The 14,641-nt window shown below is 45.3% G+C and overlaps 1 protein-coding gene across 1 annotated transcript in view; it reads right to left on the reverse strand.

Moving 5' to 3' along the window:
• The window catches only part of LOC147120253 (uncharacterized), a 107,345-nt gene that overhangs the window by 8,597 nt on the left and 84,107 nt on the right, over nt 1-14,641 (reverse strand). The window contains exons 47-50 of the mRNA XM_085985898.1: nt 8,634-8,741; nt 8,237-8,522; nt 7,547-7,737; nt 6,763-7,005 (exon numbers count right to left, since the gene is read on the reverse strand). Coding sequence (XP_085842024.1) covers nt 6,763-7,005; nt 7,547-7,737; nt 8,237-8,522; nt 8,634-8,741 — 828 coding nt within the window. The remainder of the gene's footprint in view (nt 1-6,762; nt 7,006-7,546; nt 7,738-8,236; nt 8,523-8,633; nt 8,742-14,641) is intronic.

Consider the following 14,641-nt stretch of genomic DNA (forward strand, 5'->3'; position numbering starts at 1 on the left):
GAATTCCGGCTCCGTGTTGAAGAGCTGGAGTCCGAGCTTCAAACACTGAGACACATCAGGGAGGGGGAGAGTTACCTGGACTCTGTGTATCAGGAGGTAGTCACACCAATTAGACTAATTAATTCAGATGTAGTCCGTGGCCAGGGTCAGGATGGTGTGACTAGAAGTGAGGCAGGTACGGGGATCCAGGAGGTAGTGTTGGAGGAGCCGCAGCCCTTGCCCTTGTCCAACAGGTTTGAGGCTCTTACTCCCTGTGAGGATGGGAACGGGGACTGCAGGGAGGATGAGCAACCTGGCCACAGCACCGTGGAGTGGGGGGCCATTCAAGTGGGGGGAGATAAAAGAAATGTTGTAGTGGTAGGGGATAGTATCGTTAGGGGGATAGATAGAGTTCTTTGCAGCCGAGAGCGAGAGTCCCGAAGGCTGTGTTGCCAGCCCAGTGCCAGGGTTAAGGACATCTTCTCTCAGCCGGAGAGAAACTTGGAGTGGGAGGGGGAGGATCCAGTTGTTGTGGTCCATGTTGGTACCAACGACATAGATAGGACAAGGAAGGAGGTTCTGCTGAGGGAGTTTTAGCAGCTAGGGGACAAATTAAAAAGCAGAACCACAAGGGTAATAATCTCTGGATTACTACCTGAGCCACGTGCAAATTTGGCTAGGGTAAATAAAATTAGAGAGTTAAATGCGTGGCTCAAAGCCTGGTGTGGGAGAAATGGGTTTTGCATCCTGGGACACTGGCATCAGTACTGGGACAGGAGAGAACTGTTCCGTTGGGACGGACTTCACTTGGCCAGTGCTGGGACTAGAGTCCTGGCGAATCGAATAACTAGGGCTGTAGAGAGGGCTTTAAACTAATTAGTGGGGGGGAGGTTTTAAGAGAGCGAAAAATAAAAATGACAGCGGAGAATGCAATAGAGCAAGGTAGCAGTGGGGGAATTAAAAACCAGAGCGTGTCAGGAAGGGACAGAATGTATAATGATAAAGGTAAAGTAGTAAAAGGGGTAAAAGCAGGAATAAATTGTCAGAAAACATATTTGAAAGTTCTTTATCTGAATGCACGCAGCATTCGTAACAAAATTGACGAGTTGACGGTACAAATAACTACACATAGGTATGATCTGGTGGCCATTATGGAAACACGGCTGCAAGATAATCATGACTGGGAACTAAACATACAAGGGTATTTGACAATTAGGAAGGACAGACAGGAAGGAAAGGGAGGTGGGGTTGCTATGTTAATCAAGGATGGAATCACTGCAATAGTCAGAAATGATATTGGGTCAAAGGATCAGGATAGTGAAATAGTTTGGGTGGAGATAAGGAATAATAAAGGGAAAAAGTCACTAGTGGGCGTAGTCTATAGGCCTCCTAACAGTTGCAACTCTGTTGGTCGGAGTATAAATCAGGAAATAGTTGGGGCTTGTAATAAGGGAACAGCAATAATCATGGGGGATTTTAACTTTCATATTGACTGGACTAATCAAATTGGGCATGGCAGCCTTGAGGAAGAGTTCATAGAGTGTATTAGGGATGGGTTCCTTGAGCAGTATGTAACTGAACCAACCAGGGGACAGGCAATCTTAGATCTGGTCCTGTGTAATGAAACAGGATTAATAAAAAATGTCCTAGTAAAGGATCCCCTTGGAATGAGTGACCATAATATGGTTGAATTCCAAATTCAGTTTGAGGGTGAGAGAGTTGGATCTCAAACCAGCATACTGAGCTTAAATAAAGGAGACTATGAAGGTATGAGAGTAGAATTGACTAAAGTGGACTGGGAAAACTGATTAAAGTGTAAGACGGTACAAGAGCAGTGGTCTACATTCAAGGAGATATTTCACATCTTTCAAGATAAATATATTCCACTGAGGAAAAAGGGGAGTAAAAGAAAAGACAGCCATCCATGGCTTAGTAAAGTAATAAAGGATAGTATCCGACTGAAAACAACGGCATATAAGGTAGCCAAACCTAGTGGGAGGATAGAAGATTGGGAAGCATTTAAAAGCCAGCAAACAATAACTAAAAGATTAATTAAGAAAGGGAAGATAGATTATGAAAGTAAACTGGCAAAAAATATAAAAACAGATAGCAAGAGTTTCTACAGCTATATAAAAAGAAAAAGGGTGGCTAAAGTAAACGTTGGTCCCTTAGAGGATGGGACCGGGAAACTGGTGGTGGGGAACATGGAGATGGCAAAGACGCTGAACAAATATTTTGTATCAGTCTTTACAGTAGAGAACACGAAAAATATCCCAACACTGGACAAACAGGGGGCAGTGGGGGGGCGGGGGAGGAGCTAAAGATGATTAAAATCACTAAGGAGATGGTACTCAGTAAAATAATGGGACTTAAGGCGGATAATCCCCCGGACCTGATAGCCTACATCCTAGGGTCTTGAGAGAAGTGGCGGTAGGGATTGTGGATGCATTGGTTATTATTTTCCAGAACTCCCTGGACTCAGGAAAGGTCCTGGCAGATTGGAAAACTGCTGCTGTAACACCCTTATTTAAGAAGGGAAGTAGACAAAAAGCTGGAAACTACAGACCAGTTAGCCTAACATCTGTGGTTGCCAAAATGTTGGAGTCCATTATTAAGGAAACAGTAACAGAGCATTTGGATAACCATAATTTAATAGGACCGAGTCAGCATGGTTTTATGAAGGGGAAGTCATGTTGGACAAATTTGCTCGAATTCTTTGAGGATGTAATATACAGGGTGGATAAAGTGGAACCAGTGGATGTAGTGTATTTGGACTTCCAAAAGGCATTTGACAAGGTTCCACACGAAAGATTACTGATCAAGATAAAAAATCACAGGATTGGGGGTAATATACTGGCATGGGTGGAAGATTGGCTATCTAACAGAAAACAAAGAGTTGGGATAAATGGTTCATTCTCAGGCTGGCAATCAGTAACTAGTGGTGTTCCGCAGGGGTCAGTGCTGGGACCCCAACTCTTTACAATCTATATCAATGATTTGGAGGAAGGGACCGAGTGCAACATATCCAAGTTTGCCGACGATACAAAGATGGGAGGGAAAGCAATGAGTGAGGATGACATAAAAAACCTGCAAAAGGACATAGACAGGCTAAGTGAGTGGGCAGAGATTTGGCAGATGCAATATAATGTTGGAAAGTGTGAGGTTATGCACTTTGGCAGAAAAAATCAAAGAGCAATTTATTATCTAAATGGAGAGAAACTGCAAAGTGCTACAGTACAAAGGGATCTGGGGGTCCTGGTACATGAAACACAAAAAGTTAGTATGCAGGTGCAGCAGGTGATCAGGAAGGCCAATGGAATCTTGGCTTTTATTGCAAGGGGGATGGAGTATATAAACAGGGAAGTCTTGCTGCAGTTATACAGGGTATTGGTGAGGCCACACCTGGAATACTGCGTACAGTTTTGGTTTCCATATTTAAGAAAAGATATACTTGCTCTCGAGGCGGTTCAGAGAAGGTTCACTCGGTTGATTCCGGAGATGAGGGGGTTGACGTATGAGGAAAGGTTGAGTAGGTTGGGACTCTACTCATTGGAGTTCAGAAGAATGAGAGGCGATCTTATCGAAACATATAAGATTGTGAGGGGGCTTGATCGGGTGGATGCGGGGAGGATGTTTCCACTGATGGGTGAGACTAGAATTAGGGGGCATAATCTAAGAATAAGGGGCTGCCCTTTCAAAACTGAGATGAGGAGAAACTTCTTCACTCAGAGGGTAGTAAATCTATGGAATTTGCTACCCCAGAGAGCTGTGGAAGCTGCAACATTAAATAAATTTAAAATGGAGATAGACAGTTTCCTAGCAGATAAGGGAATTAGGGGTTACGGGGAGAGGGCAGGGGAGTGGACGTGAGTCTAGATTCGGATCAGCCATGGTCCAATTGAATGGCGGAGCAGGCCCGAGGGGCCGTATGGCCTACTCCTGCTCCTACTTCTTATCTTATGTTCTTATGAACAAATTCTGTAGCTCATCCATGCGATCTTTAAATGTTTGCCATTGCCTATCCACCGTCAATGCTTTGAGTAACATTCCCCAATCAATCCTACCCAAATCGCGCCTCATACCATCATAGTTTCCTTTATTTAAATTCAGGACCCTAGTCTCTGAGTCAACTCCTTCACTCTCCATCTTAATGAAGAATTCTATCGTATTATGATCGCTCCGCCCCAAGGTGCCTCGCACAACAAGATTGCTAATTATTCCTTTCTCATTACATAATACCCAGTCTAAGATGGCCTGATCTCTAGTTGGTTCCTCGACATATTGGTCCAGGAAGCCATCCCGTATACACTCCAGGAATTCCGCCTCCACCGTATTGTTACTAATTTGGTTAGCCCAATCTATATGTAGATTAAAGTCACCCATGATAACTGCTGTGTCCTTATTGCACGCGTCTCTAATTTCCCGTTTAATGCCATCCCCAACCTCCACATTACTGTTTGGGGGTCTGTATACAACTCACACTAACGTTTTCTGCCCCTCGGTATTTCTCAGCTCTACCCACACAGATTCCACATCATCAGAGCTAATATCCTTCCTGACAATTGTGTCAATCTCCTCTTTAACCAGCAATGCTAACCCACCTCCTTTTCCTTTTTGCCTGTCTTTCCTGAATATTGAATACCCCTGGATGTTGAGTTCCCAGCCTTGGTCACCCTGGAGCCATGTCTCTGTAATCCCTATCATAGCATATCCGTTTACATCTATTTGCGCAGCTAATTCATCCACCTTATTACGAATGCTCCTCACATTAATACACAAAGCCTTCAGGTTTGTTTTTTTAACACTCTTAGGCCTTTTAGAATTATTATTTACTGTGGGCATGTTTGATTTAAACCCTTGGGGCTAGAAATTCACTTTGGCCCCGCCAGCTGGCTAGCGCCCAAAAGTTAGCGCTGCGCGCGGAGCCAGTTGCGCCCGTCAGAAATTCAGTTTTTGCGCCCCAAATCGGAACCGGGCGCTATTCCAGGGTGTGCCCGCCCCCGCTTGGGGAGCTGAAACTGAATTTCAGCGCTGTAGGTGCCGCAGCGGGTGCCGCAGGCTGCGGTACTGCAGGCCTCCTCCTTCTCTTAAGGGGGAGGTGCCTGCAACTCAGAGATCGCTGCTCGCTAGTGCCGGCAAATGAGCCCGGCACCACGGAGAAGTGCCGGGCTCCCGGAAAGCAGCCGGCAATGCCGCGGGGGGGGGGGTGGAGGAGGCCGGGGAAGGAGGTGCGGGCAGGCGGCCGCCGAAAAAGCGGCCGGCCGCACCTCCGCCTTAACTAGCGCCACTAAGGCTGCAGCATGGCCCGGTCTTCACATCGTTGTTTGCGGCCGCTGCGGAAGAGGCGGCCGCAACTAAATATGGGGGTCGGGCCGGTAGCGGGGCGGAACCGGGGCACTGCGCACACCGATGACGTCATCGGTGCCGGCGCAGCGCTACCGGCTACCGCCGCCATTACCGCAGCGCTGAATATCAGCGCAAACTCCTCTACTGGCGCAGAAGCCCTCTTTGGGCGGTAACTGGGCGCAAAGCCCACTGAATTTCTGGCCCTTGATTTCTCTGACTGCCACTTTTGCTTTTCTCCTTCCTGTCTTTTGCTTCTATCCTTGTTTCCCTTTCCTCTGTCTCCCTGCACAGGTTCCCAACCCCCTGCCATTTTAGTTTAAACCCTCCCCAACAGCACTAGCAAACACTCCCCCTAGGACATCGGTCCCGGTCCTGCCCAGGTGCAAACCGTCCAGTTTGTACTGGTCCCACCTCCCCCAGAGCCGGTTCCAATATCCCAGGAATTTGAATCCCTCCCCCTTGCACCATTCCTCTAGCCATGTATTCATCTGAAATATCCTTCTATTGCTACTCTGACTAGCACATGGCACTGGTAGCAATCCTGAGATTACTACCTTTGAGGTCCTATTTTTTAATTTACCTCCTAACTCCCTATATTCAACTTTTAGGACCTCATCCCGGTTTTTACCTATATCGTTGGTACCTATATGCACCACGGCAACTGGCTGTTCACCCTCCCCTTCCAAAATGCTCTGCAGTCGCTCCGAGACATCCTTGACCCTTGCACCAGGGAGGCAACATACCATCCTGGAGTCTCGTTTGCGGTCGCAGAAACGCCTATCTATTCCCCTTACAATAGAATCCCCTATTACTATAGCTCTCCCACTCTTTTTCCTCCCGTCCTGTGCAGCAGAACCACCCAAGTTGGCTGCTGCTGTCTTCCCCTGATTAGCCATCTCCCTCAACAATATCCAAAGTGGTATATCTGTTTGAGAGGGGGATGGCCACAGGGGACCCCTGCACTACCTGCCTGCGCCTACTACTCTGCCTGGCGGTCACCCATTCCCTTCCTGCCTGTGCAGCCTTTACCTGCGGTGTGACCAACTCATTAAACATGCGATCCACAACAGAGATGGGGAAGTGTGAGGCCATAAAGTAATTTAAACAAGGATGAGGATTTAAAATTTAAGATGTTGTGGGACAGGGAGTCAATGTATGTCAGCAAGGACCAAGATGATGGGTGAGCAGGGCTTGGTGCGGCATAGAATCTGGGCAGTAGAATTTTGGATGAGCAGACGTTTACCGAGGGAAACCGGCCAGGACAGCAATGGATTAGTCGGGTCCGGACGAAGGGATGACGAGGGTTTCAGCAACAGATGGACTGAGGTAGAGGCAGAGACAGGTGAGGTTACAGGAATGGAAGTAGGCCATCTTTGTAATTTAAACTTTCTGTTGGTGACGGTGAATCAGTTCTATGCTAATTTTTGTGCTACTTACTGTGCAGCCATCTTCAAGGACATTGTATGTGTATTTTCTGCTTCCTTCAGCTTTAAGCTCAACGTCATCCCAACCCATCAGCTTTAAAGCTTTCTTTACATTTCCAGTCTCAGCATCCAGGTAGGCAATGCTGTTTTTACAGTGGTAGGTGACATTCTGGGACGCTCGAGTAGAAAGCATTCGAAGGAATCCTATTTGGACTTCAACAGTATTTTCTGAAAGAATGCTGTCACCATAGCTAAACTGTGGATACAAGAAAACATTCCCTTCAGCTTTCCAGATTAGAAACATATATTTTAAAGCGATAGGGTACATGTTTTAGAGTTTGAACAAAAATAATCATGTTTCGAATATCTTTTTAATTTGTAAAATATCCTCCCCAAAGTGAGCAAGTACTTTATATGCTGAACAATTTTTAACAAATGACAGAAGAAGGATATTCAAATGATGTTTATTTCTTACTGCCTAAAGGTGACAGGATGAAGTAATATGTGGGCTTTTGCTAATGAATGAGCTTTAGTTATAAAAGATTCATAGCCACATATAGGTTTATAGAACTTGCTCACAAGTTAATCATTGTTCTAATATTATGGAATTTGCCTTTAGGGTAACTATTCTCACATTTAATGGGTTCAGTATCTAATCAATGTACATATAGTTCACTATTATAAAATATTAATCTAATTTTAATATTGCTTATTAAATCCATTATAATTTTGCACATCTTTTTTCTGCTACATTGTACAATGATTTATTAAATAATAGTCTTCTGATGAATACTCACTTGGAAGCCACCTTCCATGGACTGTCCAAACCACACATGCTTTTTCCCAGGACTATTTTTTCTAGTCCACCAGTTCTTGCGTGGGATGCTGCTGGGGTTAGAATGCACACAGGTCTCACCAGTTTCCATGTCGCAATAAACTTTAATGGCATCTAGTTTGGAACCTTGATTGGGATCAATCCAGTACTCTCCTGGGGAGACAATTTGGAAGTTTACAATAATTTACAAACTAGAATTCAAATTATATAATGATTAGTGCAAAATAACATATTGAAAGTCAAATAAGCAAGTGCTTTCATTTCCAATTGCAAGAGAGTTTAATCTTTGATAGAATTGTCAACAATTAAAGAGAACAGTCAAGATTTGTAACATAGCCAGAAGTTAGTGGTTATGGTAGTGGGCTAGTAACCCTGAGTTCAAATCAGTTGTAAAAACACTATAATACAGAACAGTAAGAGGAAGCACAGGGACTATGAAAATTCAAGAAAATCCACCACCACCTTTTCAGGGCAACTAAGGCTGGGCAATAAATGCAGACTTGTCAGTGTCGTCCACATCCCAAGACCAAATAAAAATTAAAAACAAAAGTGTTCATAGATTTAGTTGGTATTTGTCACTTGTAATTTATTAAATGGAGATTCAATAAAACATCAAATCTTAATTTTCATACAAAATATGTAACTTCCTTACCACTCTTGAATTCTGGTTGGCAGTATTTTAGGTTGCGGCAGTTTCGGGCTGGATTCTTCTGTGATCCGTCTGGAGAAATAATGGCCTGTACCTGACTGTTAAGTGACTTCACAGTAGCCATTAACTCTGTATCCTGTTGCACCACAGATTCACTGGGCTGATCTTTATAGTAGTATGGATGTGGTGGCATCGGCCCTTTATCATTACCAGATGGTGTTCCACAACAGGGGCCAGGAGGGCCGGAAGGGCCAGGAGTTCCAGGAGGGCCTGATTCACCAGATGGACCCTGTGAAGTTTAAAGGTGGAGGAATTACAATCACATGCTCACAAAATAAATAAATATACGTGTTCTTAATTGCATTATATAATATTCCAGGAATTAAAATGGATAACCTACAGGAGAACCAGACTCTCCAGGTGAGCCACGTGGGCCAGGAGGACCCATAGCACCTGGATAACCAATCGTACCATCTTTTCCTGAAAGACCAGCTGGACCTTGAGGACCCTTAAAAGAAACAGAGAAATATCAAAGAAAGTATATATAAAGTAATAATCTCAATAGCTTTCATTTTCAAGAGTCACAATACAGTAATTAGCAATATGCTGCATTTGAATAGTTTAAATAAAATCTGTATAAAGTGATCCTATATTTAAATTCAACATTTAGTAGTGTAATAAATATAATTTGAAAAGAATTTGCATGTATTGTACTGAGAATGACACAAAGTATTTGACAATCCAAAGACTCGGGGTGAATTTCCGCAGGGTTCTTCTGCTCGTCCACCATGACTCCGGAGGACGAGCTCCCTAAACCTGGGTCAAATAGTGTAAACAGAATCTAGGCCGTTTACTGTGGTTTCCGAGGATCTTCCACCAAGGTTACAGCAGAGGATTGGGAGAAACCCCACATAAATTCACCCCCTCAATGTCAAACTATGGATAAGTGAATGGGCCTCACCAGTTACTTATGAACTGACGCAAACCCAATGAATCTGCTAAAATTGAAATTAGTTGTTGCTCAGCTTCAAGGTTTTGCGATTATTCTGTCCAACTTACAATTCAAAAATGAAAAGAGTTTGGAATCAAATTATCAAAATATTTAGAGTTTGAGACCAATCTTAAAGATCCTGAATGATTTACAAATCAAGATGGTTGACAAATTTAGATACAAATTTTAACAGCATATTGCATTGAACAATATGCCACTAGATTGTGGGGTGCAATTGATTAGCCCTGAAAACAAGCACGGGGAGCACAAAGCGCGATCTGCCCGCGCCCATTCAAAGTGGTGCAGGCAACACACAAAATTCGTGCTGCCTGCTCATTTACATGATTGGAGCAATGACCTCAGCGCTAAACGCACTGCTGGTTGGCTTAGCGTTCAACAGGGGGGCCAATATCGATTGCAGTCTGCTGGCCAATAACATTTTGCCTAGGCACTCTGCACTTCTTAAAGGGGGTGTGCTTTGTTGCAGAAGTACCTCATTGTCTCTCTGAATGCAGCCATGGCTCAACAGGGAAGAGAGAGGTCAAGGACATGCTCTAATGCAGCACTGGAGGCCTTGGTCCTGGGGTCCACAGAAGAAGACAGGTCCTCTGCCCGCAGGGGGGCAGGAGGCCTTCAAGGCAGCATGCCAGAAGGCAGTGGGAGGAGATAGCAGAAGTCATCAGTGCCACATTTGCTGCCCCCAGGACCTAGGTTCAGTGCTGCAAGAAGTTTAATGACCTCACACAAGTGGTCAAGGTGCATCTTCAAATGCCATATCTCACCAGCTGCACCACTAGCCTCACATACTCCCATCACTCACCTACCAACAATCTCTAGCAATCACGACTCATACCTCACAATCAAAGCTTCACCTCACCCTCACACACTTATCACTGCTGCAAGCCTCACACCCACATCTCACACTTTGCACAAACTGACAGCCACATCACCCAAACACATTGCACCACACTGACTGACACACTTCCCTTTCTCTTGCAGGCCAAGGTGACACATAACAGACACGAGCAGCAGCAGATGGATAGAGGGAAAGCACGTCTTCTGAGCCTCACTGAGCTGGATGAGACAGTGCTGGAGATAGTTTGAGGGGTCGTCACTGAGGTCGGGATGAGCGGCACGGTTGAAAGCATTGCTCATGACGGTATGCTCATACCAATCATCCTTCTCACATTACACTTCCCCCTCTTCGCACAATCTCTTTTCACTTACAAGCTGCTGATGATGTAAGCATGCACATCTGGCTTTCTCCCCCTCCCCTCATCACAACCCGAGCCTTGTGCCTTTCTCCTTTCAGATACCCAAGAACTGCCAGCAGCCCAGCCTGTCCCCAACATTGTAAAGGAGGAGAGTGAAGGAGAAGAGGCATCGTCACGTGATCTGACACTCCCAGGCACCAGCTCAGAAAATGGCACTGCACATAATTTAGAGGGTAGTATAGAGGCAGTATCTGCACATGGTGAGTCACTAGGCACAAGTGGGCTGCAGCCATGCCAGGAGGAAAGGGTAGCGCGGGTGCCAGCTCCCCGGAGGGTGAGTTCACACATGAGTTTTGCTGCGCAGGACTCAGATGATGACTTTGATGAGGTGGCCTTCAGAAGAAGGGTGATGGGCATGCAGACAGAAATGCTTGGTGCAATGGCAGGCTTGCCAGAGACCCTTTGTCAGTTTCTAAGAACATGGAGGAGTCCGGATCCAACATTGCACGGGGTTTTGCGTGGAGCTTGGACCCCATGATTGCCAGGATGGAAGTGATAGCCAACTCCATTAGGAAACTTGTGGACCCAACCATGATGCTGGGTATGATGAGCAATGTCACAGCTTCCATTGCAGCACAAGCAGAAGTGACCGAACGTCTGAGTGCTGCACTGGAAGTTCAAGTTGTTCTGATGCAGTCTCAGCTTTCTGCCATGCAAGCTCAGACTGCTGCCACCATGGCTGTGTTTATGAGTGTGGAAAGGGGCTTGCAGGGACTCACAGCAATCCAGCAATCTGTGCTTCAACAGATGGCTAGGAATGCTGAGGTGCTGCCCCGGGGGAGTGGCAGTAGCACCGTGGAACAAGAACATGCTGTCCTCTCTCAGGATGACAGCATTCGTACTCCCATCTCTGCCCTTGCTGCTGCCTGTCAGCCAGCCAGCCCAGACTGCTGCCGCCCATGCCGTGGCAGTGCCGTCTACATCCTAGCTTCCTAGGCTCAGAGCTGCTTGAGGTCATCCTGCAAGGCCATCTGCAGTGTCCCCCCTGGAAAGTCAGCAGCCTTCCACCATCCATGCTGCAGACACTGGGGTAGCACTGTGTAGGAGCACTAGAGTAAGCAAAGGAAAACAAAAGACAGACACTAAAGGAAAGCACAAGGGTGATTAGTTGACATTATTAAACATAGAAACATAGAAGATAGGAGCAGGAGTAGGCCATTCGGCCCCTCGAGCGTGCTCCACCATTCAATGCAATCATGGCTGATCATCCAAATTCAGTACCCGGTCCCTGCTTTCTCCCCATACCCCTTGATCCCTTTAGCCTTAAGAAATATATCCAACTCCTTCTTGAATATATTTAATGAACTGGCCTCCACCGCCTTCTGTGGTAGAGAGTTCCACAGGTTCACCACTCTCTGGGTGAAGAAATTCCTCCTCATTTCTGTCCTAAATGGCCTACCCTTTATCCTGAGACTGTGTCCCCTGGTTCTGGACTCCCCGACCATCGGGAACATCCTTCCTGCATCTAGTCTGCCCAGTCCTGTCAGAATTTTATAAGTTTCAATGAGATCACCTCTCATTCTTCTAAACTCCAGCAAGTACGAGCCCAAATGACCCAATCTCTCCTCATACATCATTCCTGCCATCCCAGGTATATCAGCCTGGTGAATCTTCGCTGAACTCCTTCCATGGCAAGAACATCCTTCCTCAGATAAGGTGACCAAAACTGCACACAATACATGAGTTGTGGTCTCACCAAGGCCCTGTACAACTGCAGCAAGACATCATTGTTCCTGTACTCAAACCCTCTCGCTACAAAGGCCAACATACCATTCGCCTTCTTAACCGCCTGCTGCACCTGCATGCTTACCTTCAGCGACTGGTGCACAAGGACGCCCAGGTCTCGTTGCAGTTCCCCTTCTCCAATCTATTGCCATTTAGATAATAATCTGCCTTCCTGTTTTTGCCACCAAAGTGGACAACCTCACATTTATCCACGTTATATTGCATCTGCCATGTTTCTGCCCAATCACCCAACATGTCCAAATCATCCTGGAGTTTCTCGACATCCTCCTCACAGCACATACGCCCACCCAGCTTTGTGTCGTCTGCAAATTTGGAGATATTTCATCTAGTTCCCTTGTCTAGATCATTAATATATATTGTGAATAGCTGGGGTCCAAGGACCGATCCCAGTGGTACCCCACTAGTCACTGCCTGCCGCTCGGAAAAGGACCCGTTTATTCCAACTCTTTGCTTTCTGTCTGCCAACCAGTTCTCTATCCAAGTCAATACCTTGCCCCCAATCCCATGTGCCTTAACTTTACATGCTAATCTCTTATGTGGGACCCTATCGAAGGCCTTCTGAAAGTCCAGATACACCACATCCACTGGATCCCCTTTATCTATCCTACCAGTTACATCCTCAAAAAATTCCAGTAGATTAGTCAAGCACGATTTACCTTTTGTGAATCCATGTTGACTTTGTCCGATCCTGTCACTGTTTTCCAAGTGCTCTGCTATTACATCTTTTATAATGGACTCTAGCATTTTCCCCACTACCGATGTCAGGCTGACCGGTCTGTAGTTCCCCGTTTTCTCTCTTCCACCTTTTTTCAATAGTGGGGTAACATTAGCTACCCTCCAATCCATGGGAACTGTTCCAGATTCCATCGAATGTTGGAAGATGATCAGCAATGCATCTACTATTTCTAGGGCCACTTCCTTAAGTACCCTAGGATGTAGATTATCAGGCCCTGGGGATTTATCAGCCTTCAATCCCATCAATTTCCCTAACACCATTTCCCTACAAATACTGATTTCTTTCAGTTCCTCCCTTTCATCAGACCCTATGTTCCCTGGCATCTCTGGGAGGTTATTTGTGTCATCCTTTGTGAAGACAGAACCAAAAAATGTATTTAGTTGGTCAGCCATTTCTTTGTTCCCCATTATAAATTCCCCTGATTCTGACTGCAAGGGACCTACGCTTGACTTCACCAATCTGTTTCTCTTCACATATTTATAAAAGCTTTTACAGTCAGTTTTTATGTTCCCTGCAAGCTTACACTCATATTCTATTTTCCCCTTCTTAATTAATCCCTTTGTCCTCCTTTGTTCTAAATTGCTCCAAATCTTCAGGATTATTGCTTTTTCTGGCCAATTTATATGTCCTCTCCTTAGATCTTATGCTATCCCCAATTTCCCTTGTTAGCCACGGTTGAGTCACCTTTTTTGTTTTATTTTTGTGCCAAACTGGGATGAACAAATTCTGTAGTTCATCCATGCGGTCTTTGAATGTTTGCCATTGCCTATCCACCGTCAACCCTTTGAGTGACATTCCCCAATAAATCCTACCCAACTCGCGCCTCAGAGTATCATAGTTTCCTTTATTTAAATTTAGGACCCTAGTCTCTGAGTCAACTACTTCATTCTCCATCTAATGAAGAATTCAATCATGTTATGATCGCTCCAACCCAAGGGACCTCGTACAACTAAATTACTAATTAATTCTTTCTCGTTACATAATACCCAGTCTAAGATGGCCTGATCTCTGGTTGGTTCCTCGACATATTGGTCCAGGAAACCATCCTGTAAACACTCCAGGAATTCCTCCTCCACCGTATTGTTACTAATTTGGTTAGTCCAATCTATATGTAGATTAAAGTCACCCATGATGTGCCCTTATTGCACGCTTCTTTAATTTCCCTTTTAATGCCATCCCCAACCTCCACCTTACTGTTTGGAGGTCTATATACCACTCCCACTAACATTTACTGCCTCTTGGTATTTCTCAATTCTACCCATACAGATTCCATATCATCAGAGCTAATATCCTTCCTTACAATTGTGTTAATCCCTTCTTTAACCAGTAAGGCTACCCCAGCTCCCTTTCCTTTTTGCCTATTGTAGTGTATGTAACCTGTACCACCTTAAGAGACTACCTTAAGGTGATGAACTACTTTCTGATGGCTCCTGTATATTGTAGTACCGGTGGCGACCACACCGGTATATAAACCCTGTGGAGCAGTTTGTATTTCAGTTCAGCCCTGACCCTCAATTACTAAAGACCTGTTTAAGTATTCTGTTGTCTGTGTCCAGTTATTCAGCATAACTACACTTCGGAAAACACAGACTCAACAGTGGCGACGAGTCTGGTCGTACCTAGCGGCAGTTGAAGCTTTCGTCCTCAGAACGGGCGTCGAA

Source organism: Somniosus microcephalus, chromosome 4, assembly GCF_052327205.1.
Source record: "Somniosus microcephalus isolate GS21.2 chromosome 4, FLI_Smic_1.0, whole genome shotgun sequence".
Lineage (NCBI taxonomy): Eukaryota > Metazoa > Chordata > Chondrichthyes > Squaliformes > Somniosidae > Somniosus > Somniosus microcephalus.